General features: G+C 34.4%; 1 protein-coding gene across 2 annotated transcripts; it reads left to right on the top strand.

Annotated features, from left to right (window-relative positions):
• Positions 1 to 579: 579 nt before the first annotated feature.
• Positions 580 to 22,916, top strand: LOC143056376 (uncharacterized). 2 transcript variants are annotated; one of them, XM_076229468.1, is made up of 6 exons: positions 580 to 700; positions 10,500 to 10,622; positions 11,538 to 15,343; positions 16,227 to 16,396; positions 17,919 to 17,995; positions 19,326 to 22,916. In XM_076229468.1, exons 1-6 carry the CDS (start codon positions 682 to 684, stop codon positions 20,162 to 20,164), a joined length of 5,034 nt encoding a protein of 1,677 aa, XP_076085583.1. In that variant the 5' UTR covers positions 580 to 681; the 3' UTR covers positions 20,165 to 22,916. The 2 variants fall into 2 exon arrangements, with proteins under 2 accessions (XP_076085583.1, XP_076085582.1); XM_076229467.1 differs by having other exon boundaries at positions 17,841 to 17,995.
• The last annotated feature ends 2,459 nt before the right edge of the window (positions 22,917 to 25,375 follow it).

The raw sequence follows: 25,375 nt of genomic DNA, 5'->3' as shown, positions 1-25,375 counted from the left end.
AGAAATTTTCATAAGTGGGGGCCCACTGACTGACCTAAGAGGGGGCCCGCTCGAGTCACGCTTCAGTGATTCCCTATATAAGCAACCAATTTTTTTCCTAAAAAGGGGGGCCCGGGCCCCCTGGGCCCCCCCTCTAAATCCGCCTCTGGATCTTGCGTCTTATTGCTGTGTTCATCCATGGGTGGGTGTGTCTACCTTGAGTCATTTTTGTTGGTACTCGCTTCTCAATGGTTTTTTGAATTTCTGATTTGAAGCTTTGCCACATGGATTCTACAGTTCTGTTGCAGGTGTTTTTAAAAGATGTCTTGAATGTTTCGAGGTCTTCCTTTATCTTATATATATCTGCTTCTATTCAACAACAGTTTTTTTTTGTTTTTTTTTGCCGGAGAAAAAAAAAGTTTTATGTTCATAAATTGCCGTATTTGCTGATAAAAGTTTAAGTTTTACAATCAGTATAATCAATTATATGAGCTACCGAAAACATAGTCCCAAAGAATAACTGGACTAAAAGTAAGCTCATTTGTGAAATTTTGTACGTCGTGTCACATGCTTTTTAAGCTTATAGTTTTGGGTCTACGACTAAATTATTTACTGCGAAGTTAAAATTAATGGGGAATTCGACGGCAGCGTTTTATTGCCGAAATTTGTACCATTAAACCAAGGCATTCTTGTTAAAGCATAATGTCTTCTGGTGCATCAGGTAATAATCCATTGAAAAATCAACAGGAATATGTGTCTCATCTGTCTAAAAACTTTTTAATGCACGCACAACATCAGCCCGATAAAATTACCATGTGGTATCTCAACTTTCTGTTTGCATTGCATTGCCACTGGTGTAACGCGTTCTTGTTAACTTTTGTTTTTGTTAATCTTCAGAATAAAAGTTTTCACATCGAGTTGTGGTAGCTTGTTAAAATTAATATGCTTTTGTATTTCCTATTTGCTCTCTCTATATCTTCTCATCAAGGAGTGGACTTAATTTTTAAGTGTATACACTCCAGACTCTAGCATATATTCCAGCAAGGCAGCATAGAACATGTCAAGAGTAGCAAAGATTTTAATTGCAATATTGGCATACATAATGATGTTTGTTTCTCATTGAATTACAAATCAATATATGTTAAAGGGGCACTAGCTGTCAAGTTCATGTTCACTGATTCTAATCAAATTCTCATTTGATTTGTAACAATGTAAATCATTTATCCAAACTATTTAAAGTCTAAATAAAACAATAAACAAAGCACATGCATGAAAATACGCTTCGTTTCGTGTGTATTTGAGTCTACATGCCATCTAATTATATATCGAGTTGACCTCTTTCGTCATCCGATGACCATATGCACGATGTACAGTACCATTCAAACGGATCAATTCGATATCGTTTTTTTTCCCATTTCCGTGTTTCTCTGAATCACACCGAGTACCGCGGATTTCACTCCCAAAGTCCTCCAAAGATTCTCTCCCAACACCGTGTGGCTGTTAATTGGTTTATTGCCCATCGGATGTACTAAAAATTAACGACACATGACAACATAATAGGATTACCCAGATAAATTACCTATGCACATTTAATCGATCTTGATTGCACAGGTGTGCTTTAAAATCACGGTATTAAAAATTGAACAAATGTTTTCCTTTCTTTGACAGATAAAGATGTGACATTATCATTTAGAAGAAGATAATTATTATCTTATATGTTTTTGTCCTATGCCATTATCTTTGAAATAAAACGTACATACGAAAAAGTGTAAAGAAAAAAACTTGTTATTTTGTGTTTCTATTACAGTCCGGTAAGGTCATACATTGTGTTCTTTCAACAAAGACGATTCTGACACAATTAGAATCTTTTATGACTTACTCAATCAGCAATATCGGTGCATTAATTGTTCATTATTTAAAAATCAACTGGCTAATAAAATCATGTTGTTTTTACGGTAACACGATTCATCGGATCAACAAGTAATTAAACTTAATTTATTGAGCAATGTAAAATATTATGTTTCACCACCTCGGTACATTTATACATACTTGAATAATTTAAATTACGAAAAGAAACTGTAAAGTGACAACTCTGTTGGACAAAGGAAATAACTTAAAGTGATATTGTTAGCGCTCGTCATTTTGCTATTTTACGAAACGGTTTTCAAATTGACGAAAGTATTTGTATCAATTTCGTCATTTAAATTTGGAAAGTGTAAAATTTAAATTATTTTAATTCTACCTGTCTTCATGTTTTTGACAAGTTTATGACGCTCAATCATTTTATGTTTACAAAAGATGTTAAAAGTTGTGATGATAAGTAATCCGCTTATCGCTATCCGATAGGTCACTAATCCTTTAATTATTATCAAACCTCACTATTGCCCATCATAATATTCTATTCCAGTTAAATCAGTCATCATTTTATTTTCAAAATTTCCCAACCGCCTACAATTGGCAGTTCTTTATCGTATTGTTGTCATTTGAACACAATTGATCACCCGGGACAATTTCCATCATAACTTCAATGACAATATTTCATCAACCATAAATTTATATTATTGACCATGGACGTATAACTAATGTTCAGGTCTACGTCCTTTTTAAAAACATTAAAATTCAAATAGTCAAAGATGTGTTCTCGTTTATTCGGAAAAGAATTATATTTTAGATTCCGATTAATCAATTGTAAAAGGACCTTCAGGAGCCTCAATACGATCGCACAAAAATGTCGTTCACCTTGAATGAATTTTTCCCACGGTCGTCTAGAAAGGTCACCTGAGTTTACTGGTACACGATATTATTTTCCGCCCTTTAAAAAACTTGTGCTGTGGATAAAATTAATGTTAACTATTTTTAGCATTTAACATTGTTAAGTAAGTCAAGTTCAAGTTCAACCCAAACTACTGATAACTGAGATGTGTATCGTGGAATTGTCTTCGCACGGCAAATAATTGTTTTTAAAATCTTTTAAGATCACTATTCAAAATACATAAATTTACATTCACTGTGCGAAAATAAATATTATACAAAGACGAAATTAATGCAACTGTGGAAGTATTCCTGTTGTAACAGAAATATATTATTATCCTACAGTACTGCCAACAAATTGTAAAACGAAAATGCCGTAATTATTAAGCATAACAAATGGTGAATAATATTTTCCCTTTTACTTGCATATACAAAACTTTGAGACATGTAATATATTTTTATGATTTTCTTTAAACTGCTCTCATTAATTTAGCTGAAGTTTCCGGTTCTTTTTACACAAGTATGTCCATTTCGTAAATAAAATATTAATTTACTGGTAAAGACATCGAGGTCAAAATTAAGTAGTTTATATTTTCTATAAAACTTAAATACAATTGAAAGAATTAACAACAACATTTTGCATTAAATATTTTATTCATTCCAGCAATTAGATAATCGTAAAAAGAAAATGCTGTAGACTTACACAATTATTACGGGGCCATTATTATGCCTAATGAATGGTGAATAAATTTTCCGTTTTACTTACATATACAAAACTTTTAGACACATAATTTTCAAATAAAGACTTTAACTTTGAAGTAGAATATTGGATTTTTCACATATTCCACTATATTTTATAATCCTTTTTTTTTTTTAAAAGCAAGTACATTAAGGTAAAGATATTTTTAGATAAGCAAACAAAAAATATGAAAATATTTTGACTTATTATTACCACAAATTAAACTTAATTAGTATTAAAAGACATTTAAAATTATATACCTGTTTGACACTTAAACTGATACAGTAGACCGGAAATATAATTCTTTATTACTTCAACCTTTACCTGTCAGGTAATCCAATTACCCTATCAGTCGTATGCCGGTAGAGATCAAAGGAGGATAAGGGCAATTAATTCCTCGGTGTAGAGAGTGAGCTCGCTATCACAATAAACATTTACCTGATTTTGGGAGAGATTACTCCCAAATTCCTCCCAACATTTTGGGAGGAATATCGGAGTTTTTCGGAGTGACTCCGACATTTTCCTTGGTGTAGGGTGTGGGAGAGTTGGTACTCTTGAACGGTACCATCATGTAATCATAAATATAGATATAAATAGATTAAGCAAGCACATGCTGTTGAATTATTCTAGTTCTATTTAATTTCATATTACAGATAAAAAAATAAATGTTTATCATCGTTTTACCTGTATTAGAATGTTTATTTGTGGATCGAATCAGTCAATCAAATGATTTACCTTTGTTTCACTTTCAATGTTGACATTCTCTTCCTTTAAATAACTTTACACATACAATTCACGTGTAATCCATCTCAAGCTAAGGGGTTAAAGTTCACATGAATACAGATTCTTGCAAGTGAATAAGTCATAATCAATGTTTATTTGCTTATTTTGACAAAATTGAACTTTTTGGCTACTAAAAAGGAATTAATATTTCACTATGTGTATTTCATTACTGATTGAGCCAAAAAAAATAATATATTAGGTTTTTCATATATCTCGTAGCTAGTGCCCCTTTAAAGATGAATGTTGAGTCTGTACACACAGTCAGATTCATGTTTGCCCTTGTTCTTTGTCCCTGTCTTCTACAGGGCTTTTCATTGAAGCCGGTAGCCGGCAGAAATCCACCATTTACGCTGGCTTCAAGTGCCGGCTACTTCACTGACAAAAATATAAATTCAAAGAGAAAAAGATATCTTTTTCAAATGTTTACAGGCAGCCAAGAGACGTATTGTCTAAAAGTACGGTCACGATAAACAAGGGATGAAAAGTCAGTGTTTACCTCGGGCTAAATTTAGTTCACATGAATTCAGGTCACTGATTGGTTGTCTATTTAAAGTCAGAATGCATCGTTTCTTTTCAAAGATAACAAGAGAGACGTTCCTATGGTCATTAAACGATAACAATAGAGACGTTCCGATGGTCATTTACTCGTGGGCTTTTTTTTTTTGGCTTTAAAACGTGAAGACAATCAGATAGGATGATAATCTTATGTTATGGAATAATTATAATATCAGTCAAATTAAAGAATGTGTAGTAGATTATATTGTTCAGAATCTGGAAAACAGTATCTTTTGAAGTTCATTTTTAGCTCACCTGGCCCAAAGGGCCAAGTGAGCTTTTCTCATCACTTGGCGTCTGTCATCGTTAACTTTTACAAAAATCTTCTCCTCTGAAAGTACTGGCCCAAATTTAACTAAACGTGGCCAAAATCATCATTGGGGTATCTTGTTTAAAAATTGTGTCTGGTGATCCGCCAAATCAACCCAGATGGCCGCCATGGCTAAAAATAGAACATGGGGGGAAAAATGTATATTTTGGCTTATAACTCTGAAACCAAAGCATTTAGAGCAAATCTGACAGGGGAACAAATTGTTTATCAGGTCAAGATCTATCTGCCCTGAAATTTTCAGATGAATCAGACAACCCGTTGTTGGGTTGCTGCCCCTGAATTGGTAATTTTAAGGAAATTTTGCTGTTTTTGGTTATTATCTTGAATATTATTATAGATAGAGATAAACTGTAAACAGGAATAATGTTCAGCAAAGTAAGATTTACAAATAAGTCAACATGACGGAAATGGTCAGTTGACCCCTTTAGGAGTTATTGCCCTTTATAGTCAATTTTTAACCATTTTTCGTAAATCTTAGTAATCTTTTACAAAAATCTTCTCCTCTGAAACTACTGGGCCAAATACTTCCAAACTTTAACTGAATGTTCCTTAGGGTATCTAGTTTGTAAATTGTATCCGAAGTTATGATCTATCAACAAACATGGTCGCCATTGCTAAAAATAGAACATAGGGGTCAAATGCAGTTTTTGGCTTATTAACTCAAAAACCAAAGCATTTAGAGCAAATCAGACAACCTGTTGTTGGGTTGCTGCCCCTGAATTGATAATTTTAAGGAAATTTTGCTGTTTTTGTTTATTATCTTGAATATAATTATAGATAGAAATAAACTGTAAACAGCAATAATGTTCAGCAAAGTAAGATCTTCAATTAAGTCAATTTGACCAAAATTGTCAATTGACCCCTTAAGGAGTTATTGCCCTTTAAAGACTTTTTTCACAATTTGTTCATCATGTTGACTTACTTTAAAAAATCTTCTCCTTTGAAACTGCTGTATCAATTTCAGCCAAACTTAGGCTAAATGAGTTTCAGAGTATCTAGTATAAATTTTATATTTTATTTCCTTGTATGTCAAGAAACATAGCTCCTATGGCTAAAATAGAACCTAGGAGAAAATGATTATTTTTTTTGGCTTTTGAAGAAAATAGGACGATCCAAAAAACATTTAAATAAATTGAAAAGCCAAAATAATCATTGATGAGAGATTTAACCAAAAGAATTAAGGTGAGCGATTCAGGCTCTTGAGAGCCTCTTGTTTTGTAAAAATATTGATTACAAATGCTTATCTGCTTTTTTCAAGTGATTGTACTTGCAAGTCTTTACATTAAACAAAAGAAGTTGCATGCCCACTCCCATGGTGGGCCGGTGGACAAAGCAAAATCCGCCCGAGCTGTAGCTGTATATAAGAAATACAACCATGATTTTGAAAAGTAGTTTCGGTCCCTTGACCCAAAATCACATCTGCTCCCATTCTCTTTCTCCCCCTTTCACTTCACACCACACAGGTAGGCACCCTTTTAAAGTTGCTGTGTTGAATAAGTTTTTAAAGCAATTGCTTTTATGCCGTCGCGTATGGCCATCTTTGTGACCCAGATCAAAGACTCCGCCCAGATCAAGCCATAGTATTTTGTTAAACAGGCTCCTGGTCAGTCATTCTTTAACACCTATGTATGTTTTCTAATGCAATACATAGCTTGAAACTTTAAAAAAAAGTTAGTGGATTTAAGAAGTTTCAGAATATGTTCTTGTAGATGTATTTTTGTATTTAAAGGGTCAACCGTTTGACTATCAAATAACATAGAAGTCCGAGTGAAAAAAAGTACATTTTTATAAATGCGATTCCGTTTTCCGCCGTTCGTACGGTGTTTCAACAAAATATGGATTCATTTCAGTTGTTGATTTAGTATTGAAAATTTAACTGAATTATCTCCTAATAAATACGGTTTTTTATGTTTAATTTGTGTTTCTTTAAGAGGTCAGGTGCTCTTGTTCATTCATAAAATTATCGTTCATTCATACATTTATCGTAAAATCAAAATCACTACACAGGTTAATGCGTAGTGTCAAATTATTACCTGTAATCTAAAAATAGACAAACTTTATTTGCGCAAATAATTTAGCGGAACGAAACCCTTGTTGAAAACACATAACAATAAGTTCGTTTTCCTTTTCTGTCAAAACTCCGTAATATTTATCGATCACCTTACTAATGAAATGGACCCGTCCAAACGTAGTAGATGCCAAGTCGGTCCAGATGAAGAGATATTTACAAAATGGAATTTTCTAGTTTATTAATACACAGATTGAAAAAAAGTACGTCTTTTTAAATATCATGATCAAAACTGGGTTTGCATAACAAATGTCAGATGAAACCATTATCCTCGTCTTTTCAGTGAACAAGTCTACTACGTTTGTTGACACTCGACGGTCCACCGTGTTAGCAATTTTATTTCACATGTTTTCGAAATATTAAAGATCATTTTTCGCAATGTTTCCTGAAAATTGATAAATATCAAAGCAACGTAGAGCTGTTTGTTCTTGTTCGTATAATAAAATTGAGAATGGAAATGGGGAATTTGTCAAAGAGACAACAACCCGACCATAGAAAAACATACAACAGCAGAATTAAGGTCACCAACAGGTCTTCAATGCAGCGAAAAATTCCCCCACCCGGAGGCGTCCTTCAGCTGGCCCCTATACAATATATATACTAGTTCAGTGATAACGATTTAATGTCATGTGTGTCTGTGATGACCCCCCTTTTCGGGATTGCATGAGAATTATAGTTATCTCGTACCCACATGCACTTGTTTCTATCCATAAACTATTTATATGGATAATCGACCTTCCTATGGATAGAAACAAGTGCCTGTGCTCGTACCGCATCAGAAGGACACATATCAACTGAGCAATAATGTTTGGAACTTAGTTTTAAAAATGATGACAAAGTAACATTATGAAAATATTTTTATTAAGCTGAAATATACATTTATTCTTTACATGTTTATGTCTTGTAAGATATTTTATTTCTTTCCCGTTTTTTAACATTTGCGTCTGGAATTTGTGTTAATGGTTAAATATAAATTAATAATGAAAATTGTTAAAATTAAATCAATAAAGGAAATTATTGCCAAGGAAGTTACAAACACTACCAGGGGATAATCCATGATGATTTCTTTTTAAGTTATATGTTTCAGCACATGTATATTTGACCCCAACTTTAGCCTGGTAAACGTGTTGTCTCCTTGTGAAATATAAAACATATTAAAAATGACTTTCTGCTAAAGTCTTTTATTTATATAAAGTTAAAACCTTCTTACTTTTAACTAGACAACACTCATGTCAGGTTTAATTCTTGTATATATGTGGATGAAAAATAAAAGTCCCCAAACATTAACATGGCAGCAATTGCTTTTACAGCCTTTAAGGCTTTGATTAATCATGCTTTAGTTTTTTGTTAAGCTTGCCTGCAACTTTAAATTTGTTGCAGAAAACTCGACATAGGGATAGTGATCCAGTGGCGGCGTTAGCTAACTTCTTAAAAGCTTTATATTTTAGAAGGTGAAAGACCTGGATGCTTCATTCTTTGTATATATATGCCTCATGTCACGAAGTTTCCGTCAGTAACATGTCCAATGTCCTTGACCTCATTTTCATGGTTCAGTGACCACTCGAAAAAAAAGTTCAGATTTTTTGTGATGTTGAATTCTCTCTTATTATAAGTAATAGGATAACTACATTTGATATGTGCGTACCATGCAAGGTCCTCATGTCTGTCAGACTGTTTTCACTTGACCTCGACCTCATTTCATGGATCAGTGAACAAGGTTAAGTTTTGGTGGTCAAGTCCATATCTCAGATACTATAAGCAATAGGTCTAGTATATTAGGTGTATGGGAGGACTGTAAGGTGTACATGTCCGACTGGCAGACGCATCTGACCTTGACCTCATTTTCATGGTTCAGTGGTTATAGTTAAATTTTTGTGTTTTGGTCTGTTTTTCTCATACTAAATGCAATAGGTCGTCTATATTTGTTGTATGAAATGATTGTAAGGTGTACATGTCTAGTGGGCAGATGTCATGTGACCTTGACCTCATTTTCATGGTTCAGTGGTCAAAGGTAAGTTTTTGAGTTTTGGTCTTTTTATATTTGGTGTATGGATATATTTTATGATCTTTATGTCAGTTGCGCAGGTTTTATTTGACCTTGACCTCATTTTCACGGTTCATTGCACAGTATTAGGTTTTTGTGTTTTGGTCTATTTTCTTAAACTATAAGTAATAGGTCAACTATATATGTTGTATAGAAGCAGTGTTAGCTGTACATGTCGGCCTGGCATGGTTCATCTGACCTTGACCTCATTTTCAAGGTTTATTTGCATTTGTGTCGTTGTTCTCTTCTTATATTTAATGCGTTTCCCTCGGTTTTAGTTTGTTACACCGATTTTGTTTTTTGTCCATGGATTTATGAGTTTTGAACAGCGGTATACTACTGTTGCCTTTATTTATTGGTCTTTGTTTAGTTATCTTGGTTAATGTTAAGTTTATGAGACAGTTGTAATAAAGCTTTATACTTAGGACTATCAACATAATATCAATGATTAGTATACATGGTATAGAAGGTGAGACATTTCAGCCTGTGCACTCTTGTTTTATAAAATAAAGAAAATACCTTTTTTTTTTATTGATTTGAAATAAGATAAAGTGCACTGCGTACATGTATGTGACATTCTTAAAACCTAAACATATTTTCTTTTGTGAATTATTTTGACAAAATGGATAAAAATTATTCTCATGATGATCAAAGACTCAGTCATTCGTCTCCAAGACTTTTAAGAGAAAGGCAGAAGATTTAAAACGGCTATCAAAATTGTCACAAACTATTAAAGATTTTTTGTTCTAAAAAATCATCAAAAATTTCATTCAAGAAAATGCAAATATTTTGATATATGCATCTAAAAATCATCTACTATTTCAACCGGCATTTAAATAAAAAATTATAATTAAGATAAGAAACAAACAGATCTGAGGGGCAAATGTGTGGGGTGTGAAACAGTGATACATTTGTACATGTTGATGCAGGTGCCACTTAAATCTACAACTACAATGAACTAGACAACATGAATTCCTATAATATTTAAAATTGGTATAGATATAATGACACATTGGTATGATTGTTTTACTAAATGTCCTACAGTCCTACATTTATTGTATCATATATGATGATTTTTTCTGTACCTGTAGTAAAACTATTATCTTCAAGACTTTCAGTTCAAATTCAAAGGTGTTCAGTTCTATTTCTATGCATTCTTAATACTTTCATGATCGGTGATTTTTTTGTTATTTATCTATACATGCTATAAATTTTGTATATAGTCTAATTTTATTATTCTTTAAATTAGGAGGCTATGCGACAGCAGGAGGAGGAGCTGCCCCACCCCCACCACCACCCCAGGGATCTGGAAATTATTCACAATATCAGCAACCAGCTAGTGGATATTCAACTGACAACTATTCATCATCAGGTATAAACATGGCCATGGAGTTTAGAGATTATCATTTTCATTTTCATTAGAGAGTATCATTTTCATTTTGATTAGAGAGTATCATTTTCATTTTGTTTAGAAAAAATCATTTTCATTTTGTTTAGAGAATATTATTTTCATTTTGTTTAGGTTATGAATTAACTTTCTTTATCATGTTTATAATGGTTTTTGAAAATCACCTGCTAAAATAACATTCAAATAACAACTCAAAACAAAATATGCATCTTAATTTTATGGATTGATTATTGTTGGGATCACATTTTATATCTGCATTGTACCATGTGACATCTTCAGGAGCTACATCTTTGTAATACATTTTGTAAACTATGTTTTGCATAATTTATGAATATATATGTTTTAATTTTACATTTGATATACTCTACCATTTTACCCTGTCTCTAATTAGATATAATGTTGTATTAAGGTGGTACCTAAAACTACAGGGAGATAACTCTGTAAAATCAGCTAAACGTTTTAATCACGTTGTGTTGTAAAGGGAATATTAAGCATCCCAATGATCAAAATTAGTGTTTGTCAAACTGCTATGTAACCAGTGTAATTTTTCAGATAAATTGGTTGGTTCAGATGTTCCTTAATTTTTATATTTTTGTCGAAAAGTCATGGTAAATACTTTGTCAAAATTGTATGAAATTTAAATGAGCCAAATTAATTTTAGTTAAAGTGTTGGGTACCACCTTAAGAGGGATGGTATTAATAATTAGGGCTGGTCCAGAAAATACAATGCTAACCTGTGGACAGCAAATTATATTTTTTTCCCATGGGTAGTCAAGTCTTTGACTGATCTTATATATTTCTACAGTACTACAGAAAATAAATGAATTTGCAGTAGTTAGATGATTGAGTTTTTAAATGGCTGATTAATTTATTTTTTAGGATACAATTATTATTCATCTAACCAATACCAAGGACAGCAGCAACCACCACAGCCACCAGTGCCACCCACAACAACACAGAGCCCGTCACAATATTCCACATCAGCAACATCTTACTCAACATCATCATCAGCACCAACAACAACACAGTATTCAACAGCAGCCACACCAACAGACTCACAGTACTCAACATCACAAAGTCAACAGTATTCAACAAGTGGTAGTAACTCACAACCTTACTCTCAGTATAATTATTCTCAATATGGTAATTATACTCCAGAACAATATCAACAGATGTGGGCTAATTATAACCAGTATCAACAAAGCTCAACTACAGGCTATCAACAAGCAGGCCAAACTCAAGCAGTAACGACAAGTAGTACTACTCCTACTCAACAAGCACCTGCCCAGGCTACTGGATACCAGCAACAAAGTCCTGCTAATCCACCCTTACCGACAACGCCCACAACCCCTGGTTACCCACCACCCAGCCCAGCAGGTCAGCCGAGTTCAACACCAGCAGCTGTTCCTACAACCAATGCAAGTACTACACCAACTAGTGGACAACCATACCAACAAGGCACAGGGTATCAAGGATCAAGCTACCCACCAACAAGCTATCAACAGGGAAGTAACTGGTACCAACAGGGACAAGGCAATTATGGGTACCAGTCTAGTTCAGGCTCTGGTTATCAGCAAACCACACAGCAAGGAACAAATCAGCCACCACCACCTCCAGATAAAACAAAAGAACCAACACCAGAAAAAGCTACTTCATCTTATCAAGGATATCAACAGGCAGGAAACAGTTACGGCTATCAACAGTCTGCTCCAGGATACCAGCAGGCAAAAGGCACTGAAAGCTATTCACAGGCAGGAAATTATCAGTCCCAGAGCAGTAGTGGATACCAAACTGCTTCAGCTTCAGGTAATACAGGTTACCAGCAGACACCAGGAGCTTCTGGTTACCAATCAGCACCACCAGTAGCTACAGGATACCAGCAGCCACAAGGTTCCTCTGGATACCAAACAGCTCCAGCCAGTACAGGTTATCAACAGGCTCCAGCTTCATCTGGTTACCAAACTGGACCTGCAAGTACTGGATACCAGCAGCCACCTAGTGGACCTGCAAGTACAGGATACCAACAGTCTCCTAGTGGACCTGCAAGTACTGGATACCAGCAGCCACCTAGTGGACCTGCAAGTACAGGATACCAACAGCCTCCTAGTGGACCTGCCGGTACTGGGTACCAGCCACCTCCTCCAGGACCAACTGGTTACCAAACAGGACAAGGAAGCACTGGATATCAGCAAAGTCAAGGAAGCTCTGGATATCAGCAAGGACAAAGTAACACTGGATATCAGCAAAGTCAAGGAGGAACTGGATACCAACAAGGACCTGGTGGATACCAGCCAGGAGAGGTCAAGGGAAACACAGGATATCAGCAAGGCTCTGATGTCTCTGACTACCAGCAAGGACCTCCTAGTAAACCTCCGTACCAGCAAGGATCTGGTCCTGGAGGCTATAAACAGGACCCTACTGACTATCAGTCCAGTTATCCAAAAGATCCTCAAGGATATGGCACCCAGCCACCAATCAGTGATTACAAGGACAATAGTTCTGGTTACAGGGGTAGCAGTTCAAGTTACCAGCAGGATGCCAGATACCAACAAGGCAGTAACCCACCTGGAAGTAGCTATGACTACCAACAGTCAGGTCCTCCTACTGATTACCAACAAGGACAAAACTGGAACCAAGGTGACACAAAGCCAGGGTCCAGGTGGGGAAGTCAGACTGACACAAAGCTAGCATCTAGATGGGGTGATCAAGGGGAAACAAAGCCAGCGTCAAAATGGGATCAAGTTGATCCAAAGCCAGCGTCTAGATGGGGGAATCAAGGTGATGCAAAGCCAGCATCAAAATGGGATCAAGTTGAACCAAAACCAGCATCCAGATGGGGGAATCAACCACCGGAATCAAATTATGACAAACATGGCCCAAGTCCATCAAATTATCCTCCAGGAAACCAAGGACCAGCAGTACCACCGAGTGCTCAGAAGCCAGGATATGGTGATTATCAACCACCACCACCAGCTAGAGCTACAGGCTTCAAACCAGATAATTTTCCATCTGATGATATGTATGATGATGGTCCACCAGATACAAGTGACAAACCATTTATGACAGGCATGGTCCCTTCACAATATTCAAGAGATGATGATAGATTTGATCGAAGAGGACGGGGAAGAGATTTCAGAGGTGGTCGAGGTGGAAGGGGACGTGGTTATGATGGACCTGATGATCGTGATAGTTTTGGACACAGAGGTGGTGGTCGTGGTGGACGAGGTGGTAGAGATCAAGACGATCGCTTTGATAGAGGCAGAGGCATGGGTGGTGACCGTTTTGCAGGACGTGGTGAAAGAAGGGAATCAGAAGACAGATTTGAAGGTCGAGGCAGAGGAAGAGACTTTGGTGGAGGAGGACGTGGTCGTGGCGGATTTGGACATGATGATGTGGTAAAAGGAGAATTTGATGATAATAGAGGAAGAGGGAAAAGTTTACTTGGTGAGTTTGCAGGTGACAGAGGAAGAGGAAGTGATTTTGGAGAAAACAGAGGGAGAGGTGGAGACTTTTTTGGTGATAACAGGGGAAGAGAAGGCGACCTCATGGGAGATAACAAAGGCAGAGGTGGAGATTTTATGGGAGATGCTAGAGGTAGGGACTTTGGAGATAACAGAGGAAGAGGTGGTTTTGGAGGTGACAGAAGAGGTGACCATAGAGGTGGATTTGGGGGTGACAGAAGAGGTGGTTTTGAAAATGACAGACGAGATGGATTTGAAAATGACAGGAGAGGAGGTTTTGGAGGTGACCACAGAGGTGGGTTTGGAGGTGATAGAAGAGGTGGATTTGACAATGACAGAATGGGTGGATTTGAAAATGATAGGAGAGGTGGATTTAACCCTGACAGGAGAGGTGGATTTGGAGGTGACCGAAGAGGTGGATTTGAAAATGATAGGAGAGGTGGATTTGAAAATGACAGGAGAGGTGGATTTGGAGGTGACAGAAGAGGTGGATTTCATGGTGGAAGAGGGGGCGGAGGAATGAATGAAAGGGAAAGATCTTGGGACAATTCTAGGGACAGAGACAGTTCAAGGGACAGAGAACACTCTAGTTCAGTTAGAGCTTCAAGTAGGTCATTTGGTGGAAGGAAAGACAGTTTTAATGAGAACGAAAATAAGAATAAAATGGACATTGGTAAGGAGGACAGACAAGCTAAACGCAAAACAGAGAATGTGTCTTCTTCTCTTGTTGAAGATAAAAAGTCCCAACCTCCTGTCAAGATAGCTAAAGTTGACCCTCTAAAGCCAGATAAGGATAAGAAAGATGTTAAGGAAGAAAAGCTGGATGACCTGAAGAAAACAGAAGAAGAATTGAAGAAAATAGATGATGAACCAATGGAAAGCAAGGGCAATTATTCGGATATTGATGAAGCAGAACTGGACAAGAAGATTGAAGCCATGAAACAACCATTGTACTGTAAACTCTGTGAAACAAAATTAAACAATGCAACACAAACAAAACAGCATTACGAGGGCAAACCACACATGAAGAAAGTTAGAGCATACAAAAATCAGGCAGCACTGGATGCCACATTGGCAAAAATAGCAGCAAAGAAAACTGGCGTTCCTACTGATGATAAAAAGACTGTTGAAAGTGAAAAAAAGGGGGATGGAGATAAGAAAGCTGATGAAGTCGCTAAAAAAGATGAGAAAGACGAGAAAAAGGATGCTGATACAAAACCAGGGGTATGTCTTGAATTCATTTTGATAAAAGTAATAACTCAAGATTTCAAAGTTTGATTTGGTAAATTGTATGTAAGAAAATAACAGAATATGAATCATAAGACACATAGGGTGGATACAATTCAGACAGCAACTGTTCAATAAAAGACAACAAAAAAGAGCATTGAATGGTCACAGTATTGTTCCAGATGACATCACTGCATCATGCATGTCTTACAAACAGTTTCAAAGATTTAAGAAAATATCAAATTATTTTTAAAAAAAATGGCATTTAATTATTTTAGTTTGATTTAAACCTGTATTGAATTGAGGCTTGTAACCATAATTTCTATATTGACTCTACTGTAAGCCAAAAAATCAGCATAGATAATTAATTAATTGAAGATGTCACCTTTAGTGAGCTAAGGATTTACATCAGATATTACTTATCCAATTCTTTTATAAAAAGTGTTGCCTCACTTGAGGCTGTGGTTGTAAAGAACTGCAATAAAATTGAGAATGGAAATGGGGAATGTGTCAAAGAGACAACAACCCGACCATATAGTAGAATTGGTCTTCCATGCAGCTAGAAACTCCCGCACCCGGAGGCATGCTTCAGCTGGCCCCTAAACAAAAAGGTATACTAGTTCAGTGATAATTGACGTCATACTAAACTCCAAATTATACACAAGAAACTATAATTAAAAATCATACAAGACTTACAAAGGCCAGAGGCTCCTGACTTGGGACAAGCGCAAAATTGCGGCAGGGTTAAACATGTTTTTAGAGATCTCAACCCTCCTATACCTCTAGCCAATGTAGAAAAAACAAACGCACAACAATACGCATTGTATAACTCAGTTTAAGAGAAGGATGAGTCTGATGACAGTACTGAATGTTTTTGTAGGATATAGACTTTCCAGATACTTGTGATATATGTGAGATGGCATTCCAGCACCCCTCAATGGCAGAGGCCCATTTCAAGGGTAAAAATCATAAAAAGAAGATGTTAAAGTTAGAAGGCAAACAAGATGTAGGATTTGAACTTCTTGAGGAAGATGCACCACATATTTCCAAGTAAGAATATTAAAAGAAATGTAGAGACAATAAAATGGTAACTTCTGCCAAATGAAAATGGTTGTAATGTCTCGCACTCAAGAAAATAATGAAGAGCAGAACCCATACTATATACTAAGTAAAGTCAAAATAATGTGGACCATGCAAACTATAAAAAAGAAGATGTGGTATTATTGTCAATGATACAATTCTTCACAAGAGGCCAAATAACACAGAAATAAACAACTATAGATCAATGTACGGCATTCAACAATGAGTAAAGGCCATACCTCATTGTCAACTTTAAAAGGCCCCTAAATGACAAATGTAAAATTTAAAGTCTGGCTGATGTCTGTCTAGTACAAAGCAGGGATTATATATATTCCTATCACATGAACTTGTTCTTGACCAAAATAGGCATTTAATTTGCCACTGAACTTTAAACAGTCATCAATCATAATTTGGATTTTTATGCCCCACCTACGATAGTAGAGGGGCATTATGTTTTCTGGTCTGTTCCTCCGTTCGTCCGTCCGTCTGTGCCTCCGTTCGTCCGTCCGCTTCAGGTTAAAGTTTTTGGTCAAGGTAGTTTTTGAAGAAGTTGAAGTCCAATCAACTTGAAACTTAGTACACTTGTTCCCCATGATATGATCTTTCTAATTTTAATGCCAAATTATAGTTTTGACCCCAATTTCATGGTCCACTGAACATAGAAAATGATAGTGCGAAGTTCAGGTTAAAGTTTTTGGTCAAGGTAGTTTTTGATGAAGTTAAAGTTACATCAACTTGAAACTTAGTACACATGTTCCCTATGATATGATCTTTCTAATTTTAATTCCAAATTAAAGTTTTGACCCAAATTTCACGGTCCACTGAACATAGAAAATGATAGTGCGAGTGGGGCATTCGTGTACTATGGACACATTCTTGTTTAAATATTTATTTTATTAAATAGTCATGTGCAATAAACATATACACTTTGATGCACTATCACAAATTGAAAGTTGATTACCAGTATGGTGTTGATTAAAGTATGATAGAGCACTTTTGACCCCTTGAATTGGAAAATCAAAATGTACATGTACTATAAATCTAGCAAATAACATCATGCAGATTTTTATAAAACGTAAGTCTGTAATTTTATTTTTAAAATTTTGTCTCTTCCAAAAAAAAGAAGAACATGTGGTATGGTTGTCAATGAGACAACTCTCTACAAGAGACCAAATGACATAGGAAATTAACAGCTATACATCACAGTACAGCCTTCAACAATGAGCAAAGCCCATACCTCATAGTTAGCTCTTGTTATATACTAAGAACATTTATTGTTTGTGACAAGTAACCAAATTCACAGTACTCCCATTTTATGAAATGTCTCATAAAATAATCAAGTTTTCTGAAAAATGCCTTTAGAGAAATTTTTTAGAATTGTTTTTGATTAATTTTTGTGGTCTTGTTTTTGTAGGGAAGTAGAAATATTTAAATGTTGTTTATGTAATCATCAGACAATGTTTGAAGACAATATATTTGAACATTTAAATAGTGAAAAGCACAGACAGAAAGCAGGACGTGGTCCTCTGCCTATGTATGGACCTGGTGGGAAAATAACATTGATTAAAGGTAAGGTTATAGTGGTTAGTTACTTAATCCTCTTTCCCCCTCTGCAGGTGTCAATCGAAGAGCTATCTGTAGTGGTAAGGCAAAAGATTTGTTTTTGAACTCAACAATATGTGTAATGCATTGGCATTATTTATTTTCTTGGAGTACACATTTTAGAATATTGATTTTATTGAATAAAATGTTAATGTGTCGTCAATAATGAATGAAATTTGAAGAATCAAAATTATTTTAATTATTAAGTGTCAGAAATAACCATTCCTTGCCCTCTATTATGTGAGGGCCTTACATAAAAAGATAAAATTTGTAGGGTTCAGTGCACTTCTTTTGTGATCCCCCCAAAAAAGAAGAAAATAGTTAATTACAAAAATATTAAGAAAAAACAACAAAAGAACACACCAACACTTCACTCCTTCAAAAACAAACCTGTGATTAAACAACCCTCATGATCAGACCTTAGAAAGATATAGAATTTTATTATAGACAGAGATAAACTGTAAACAGCAATAATGTTCAGCAAAGTAAGATCTACAAATAATTTAACATGACCAAAATTGTCAGTTGATCCCTTAAGGAGTTACTGCCCTTTATAGTAATTTTTTAACAATTTTCATAAATTTTTGTAATATTTTTGTAAATTTTTGTAAATTGTAAATTTTTTGAAAATATTTTTCACTGTAATTACTGGGCCAAGTTCATTATAGATAGAGATAATTGTAGCAACAAGAATGTTCTGTAAAGTAAGATCTACAAACACATCACAATCACCAAAACACAATTTTGTTATGAATTTATCTGTGTCCATTGTTTAATATGCACCAAGGTGAGCAACACAGGCTCTTGAGAGCCTCTAGTTTTTAAATCTGAAATTTAATGATTTATTTTTAGAAGACTTATAGAACTCTAATGGGCTATACATGTTAATGTCAGAGAGAGTAAGACAGTGGATTATTGCTGATGAAATATAACAATGTTATAATCATGGGATAAGAAATAAAACAAATGGTTACCATTCCAGTTACTAAAGACGTTAAAATTCTGATTATAATCTAACAAAACATACTGAGTAAAAAAATCAGCAGACAGTTAAAGGTTTACACAAGGTTTACACTTCACTTTTTCCAAGGACAATTGTTCTGTGTAGATACCTTTTGAATAAACTATAAAAAAAAAAAGATCAATAGATATAGGAAGATGTGATATGAGTGCCAATGAGACAACTCTCCATCCAAATAACAATTTAAACCTTTAAATTTTTTTTTTTATATTCACATTCAAGTTTAAACAATCAACAGATACTGTATGTTTTAAAGAATTTTAAATTATTTTTTAGATGATGGACCAAGTTTGCTTGGCCCAGGTCCACCTTTAGGAGGGCATGGTCATGGCCCAAGACCACCAATAAATAAGGGTCGAAGACCACCATCACTTTTAGATATGGATGAACCACCTCCTAGAGCTCTGTTAGACATGAGACTTAACAGAGGTGGTCCTAGGAGACCTAGTATAGAGCCTGGACCTGGAATGATGGATAACCCTCCATCTAATAGGTCTCCATTGTTTGATGGCCCCCCAAGGCGATTTGATGGACCAAGGGGTCGTGGTGGTTTTGATGGACCTAGAGGTCGTGATGATTTTGATAGACCTAGGGGTCCTCCTGGATTTGATGTACCTAGGGATTTTGATGGGCCAAGAGGCCCTGGGGGCTTTGATGGACCTAGAGGCCCTGGGGGCTTTGATGGACCCAGAGGTCCTGGAGGCTTTGATGGACCAAGAGGTCGTGGTGGCTTTGATAGACATAGAGGACGTGGGGGCTTTGATGGACCAAGGGGACGTGATGATTTTGATAGACCTAGGGGTCCTTTTGGATTTGATGGACCTAGAGACTTTGATGATTTCGATGGGCCGAGGGGTCGTGGGGGTTTTGATGGACCTAGAGGCATGTTTGATATGCCCCATGATAGATTCCGTGAACCATTCAGGGAAAGGCCTCCTTTTGATCTTATGGAAGTGAGCGATGAAGAAGTGGACCGTGACCCAAATCCCTTCAGGAGTTTGGAGAGAAGAGAAAGAAAATCCAGAAACTTTAGAAATGATGATGTGCCATTTGACCGTCGCAATCGTAGAGGTCCAATGGGTCGTAGAAATTCAGCAGATGAAGAAATGTCATGATTCATATTGTAATCACAAACATGTATAGTTGAAATCATTTTACTGTTTATAGTACCATTCATTTAGACATCTGCCATTAACATACATCTCAGGTGACCATTGTCCAAATGTTAACACTGCATTCAAAATGTAAAAAGAACAAAAATAATTTTCTGTTTGAATGGTTGAATTGATATGGGAGGTTTTTCATCTAATCACTTAGAATTTTAATTCAATTTCATGGTTTTATATTTTTGTACAGATTTTTCATGTATGTTTGACATAAACATTGGCCCATTTATTTCCCAGAAAAAGCAGCTGCAGTCATTAAAAGGTTTCATTATCTAAAACACATCTTCATTTGAGCAGTGTTAAAATGGTCACTTCTGTCATGTCAGATATTTTTTTGTTACTGTATTAACATATTTGTCTCTTTCCCACGGAGTATCAAAACATAATTTTATTTCTTTTTATTCATCATTGTTACTAAGTATTGTAGAATTCCTTTGGGATACTATATCATAGTACCCCTCGGATACAAAGTATCCTAGAATTCCTGGGTAGTAGCAAACTATAATTGTCACATTATGAGAGAAATATTTACCAATAAAGCTGGAATAATGTACTCTTAAAGTTGGGATGTAAATTTTGGTTTTCTTCAAACTACAAAATGAACTAGGTAGATAAATGAATCCACCTTATCAGATATAGTTTGGTTTGTCATTACCAGAGATATGAGAACAATGTATTCAAGTAGTTGATTAAAAAGTCAATCTTTCTCATCTGCAATTTGGCTAAATCTGACTCCTTCTACTGGTATGCAGGAGTGCTCTTGATATTAAAGTATGACATCTTTTTTTATTTCTTCATCATCGAACTAGACTGGCATCAAATTACCTCATGTGTATAGATTGTTCTATGGCATTCTCATATTTTCACCCCTTGGTCTGTGGTATGTCTGTTAAATTTATTAAATTACTTTCATAGCCTATATAGTTTTTATGCAAATTTATGGCTATTCAATTAACTTGGATGTAGGAGGGAAGGAAGGGATCTTTAAATTCCATCAACAACAAACATTCTAGGAGTAATTTTACCCTTAATAGTACATTTATTCCAAAAGCCCTTGAGTTCATTTTTAATTCTTTTTCAGTTTTAGTCCATAATTAAGGGCATACGATACAGTATTGAACCTGTATTTACAAGTTGATGAAAATTTGCATATAGGCTATTTTTTACCTCATTAAACCAAATATGTAATAAAAAATATACCTTCATGTGCTACTTTTTGAGTAAAATGAGTTCGAAATTTTGTATATTTGCTCAAAATTCAGATATGTGTCCGTATTTTCTTTTTCGAAAGAAAGACATAACTTTTTTGTTTTAAAAGATAAACACAAAATGGTTTTTGTTAAAATAATCGGTAATTTCTGTATTTTATAAGTATCATTAAAAATTATGCAATTTTTATTCCGAAATAACTCTATATTTATCAAATGTTCATGAATAGAGGAAAAAACATCATTTTTTGCTGCATGTTTATCAAAATAAAAAAAATTGCGCTATTTACAGTTTTATAAAATTTGGGTCACATAATCTCCTTGCAAAATGAAACAAATTGCTGTTTTAAAAAATAGGGGTCCATGCACTCGTTTTCAAGTAAATCAGTTTTAATGATAAAAATCAGTCGAAAAATGCATCTTTTCCCGATATGTCAGAGTTTGATGTCGCGAAAATAACATTTTACGTTAGCAACGTCATTACATTCCCTGTAACTGTATCGTATGCCCTTAAGTCCATAGTACCTTTTTCAAAGTTTTTGTGACCATAATGATGTCAATTATCCAGGTTATTTTTAGGGTTTATTTTGTATTGAGATAGTGGGTGTGTAATAATGGTCAAGGGATATGTTATTTAACTATGTGTAATTTTGAATAATTAATTATCATTACAAATTGAGGAAATTACATCTATTTTGTGTTATATATAGTAACAAAAGAATTCAAGATTTAAAAGTGGGATTTTTGGTGTGTATGTATTGGTTGAATTTACAAAGCTGATAAAAATATTTTTGTTGTTTGGTTTCAACATAGTTGTACATTGTGTTATAATTCTGTTATGATTTTAATTAAGCTGTATTTAATTGATGCGTTATCACAAGTTGATATTTACCTAGTAGGCAGTAGGCTGAAGGAAATATTAATTTAGAAATATCTGTAATGAAGGCATCTTGTATCCTCCAAAGATATGGATATTTATTATTTTTTATGTGACTGAGCCATAATCTTTTTAATGCTTGACCATGTTATGTGTATAATTTTGAATTGTTTCGGTGAATATATGGTTATTTGTAAGAAAGGTATATATATGTGAGACATTAAGAAAGAAATGTTCTTATTATAAGTTTTTTTTACTATTTAAAATAGCACATAACTAAGATGGTTTATCATATGATAAGGGTCATTCATCACCATTTTTTTCATTTTGTTTTTTAATCTTTGTATTTAAATTAAAATTTTAATGAGGTGTAAATCAATGTCTTAAATTTAGTTTGAACCTCCATTTACAGTTTGAACCCAAAATTGTATAGTGCTTAATCATAAGAAACCATAGATGCATGGTTATGTAATATTAAAATTCACTTATTATTTACATGAAAATGAAAGAACATGAGGCAGATACGTGTAAGGCAGTAATCAAAGTATATATATAACGGTGGTAAAAATGATCATTTAACTGGAAAACACTGAATTGAATAAAAATACAACATAAACCTTGAATTTATTTATCAATTATCTCTCAGCTGCAGGTCAATTCTATTTTATTTTAACCAAGAGCAAAGCAACATCATATTGAAGGTACCATTATAAAGATGAATGGTCTTTCTCTTAAACAATATATATTTCCAAGTGTTTGTCTTTCCCTGATTTATGGTTTTTGTTGAGCCTGCAACTTTTGTTGCAGAAAACTCGACATAGGGATACTGATCTGTCGGCGACGGCTAACTTCTTAAAAGCTTTATATTTTAGAAGGTGGAAGACCTGGATGCTTCATACTTTGTATATAGATGCCTCATGTTACAAACTTCCATCAGTCACATGTCCATTGTCCTTCACCTCATTTTCATGGTTCAGTGCACGTGACTACTTCAAAAAAAAGTTAGATTTTTTGTAATGATAAATTCTCTCTCATATGTAATATAATAACTATATTTGGTATGTGCCTTTCTTGCAATGTCCTCATGCTCGTCAGGCAGTTTTCACTTGACCTCAACCTCATTTCATGGATCAGTAAACAAGGTTAATTTTTGGTGGTCAAGTCCATATCTCAGATACTATAAGCAATAGTTCTAGTATATAAGTTGTATGGAAGGACTGTTAGGTGTAAATGTCCAACTGGCAGGTGTCATCTGACCTTAACCTCATTTTCATGGTTCAGTGGTCAAAGTTAATTTTTGAGTTTTGATGTATTTTTCTAATACTATATGCAATAGGTCAACTATATTTGGTGTATGGAAATATTTTATGATCTATATGTCAGTTGTGCAGGGTTTATTTGACCTTGACCTCATTTTCACTGTTCATTGCTAAGTGAATTAAGTATTTGTGTTTTGGTTTGTTTTTCTTAACTTATAAGCAAGAGGTCAACTTTATTTGTTGTATGGAAGAATTGTAAGCTGTACATGTCTGCCTGGCATGGTTCATCTGACCTTGACCTCATTTGCATGGTTCATTGATCAATGTTTAGTTTTCTTGGTTAATGTTGAGTTTATGTGACAGTTGTATTAAAGCTTTATATTTAGGACTATCAACATACATTTGTAATATTGATGATTAGTAAAGAAGGCGAGACATTTCAGCGTGTGAACTCTTTGTTAATTGGATACCTTCTTACTGTTTTTTTTTTTAAGATTTATTTTTCTTTAGATAGTATCTTTTATAATAACCAATAAAGCAACTTTGGTTTAAGTATTTAACATTTTTCAACAGTTCTTGAACATTAGAACATGTTGAAAGAATTATACCTGAAATGACATCTTTCAAGAAAATCGATAAATACATGTATGGTTTATTTTGTGAAATGAACTTTAATCCAGGAAATGGATATCAAAACAAAAGGTTAGAAGCACTTCTTGCCGTTTAATAGAAAAAAAACATTCAATTTTTGTTTCTTAAAAAAGTTGTCTGTCCATTTTGAATTGCTCCATTGTAGGTCATCAATACCATTCTCAAAACTGTGATCTTGAAAATAAAAAGTTATTAAAAACAAAAATTCATGTACCGGTACTGTTTTATTTTCATGTTAAGTGACATCTTAAAAACAATATTGAGTGTACATTTATCTCTGTATAATTAGAAACTGAAATTTATTTGTATGAGCATGTCCTCAAATTTTAATAAATAAACTAATATATTTGTACATTGTTCAAAAATACAAAAAAAAATCTTGAATTTACCAAAATCTGTTTTTTTTTATAGCCGTTTGGTATGAGGAAGTGATTCCTTTTACATATTTGTGCAACTGTAAGTGAAACACAGGACAGGAACAAAATTATGTGTAAAACAGTAAAAGGACACTAACAGTGCAATAAACATTTAAAGTGACACACATTGCCATGGCCAAAAGAAGAGTTATGCTGGAAAGACTAAAGAAGTCCTAACAAATACCACTCAAGTTAGAACAGTTCAAATCCAAACAGATTTGGTGCTTTGGATGGTTATTGGTTTCTGCTTCACCTCATTGCTGTTTTTATTCTAATAATTTTCATTATGTACAATATTGCATCTACCATTTTGTAAAACATGAAAAGTAGGGAAAAAGTTATTTGGATCATTTGCACTAGATGTGGATATTATAGTTTGGTAATTTACATAGTTCCTCAAGTCAGAGACATACCTTAAGCAATAAGAATGATTGATGTTAATCTGTTTGGTAATTAACCTATATTTCTTTGTATATGCAGCATTAACGTCCTGTTTTGTGAGTGTTTTTAGTGTTACCGTCACATAAATACAAATGGGAAGATAAGCTGTGTTTGATAGTGTTTTGTTTATGTAATTGTCACAATAAATACAAATATGGGTAAAACAAGAGTTGTTTGGGTGTGTGTTGTTACTCATAAAATACAAATAAGAAAAGAGATTTCCCACAATAAATAAATATTTATTTTTGTTGAAATGCCCATAGAACATTTGTATACAGTGAGTTGGCAATATTGCTATATCCTCTTTG

The sequence above is a fragment of the Mytilus galloprovincialis genome, chromosome 13 (genome assembly GCF_965363235.1).
Source record: "Mytilus galloprovincialis chromosome 13, xbMytGall1.hap1.1, whole genome shotgun sequence".
NCBI classification, from domain to species: Eukaryota; Metazoa; Mollusca; class Bivalvia; order Mytilida; family Mytilidae; genus Mytilus; species Mytilus galloprovincialis.
This window is presented reverse-complemented; position numbering and strand designations above follow the sequence as displayed.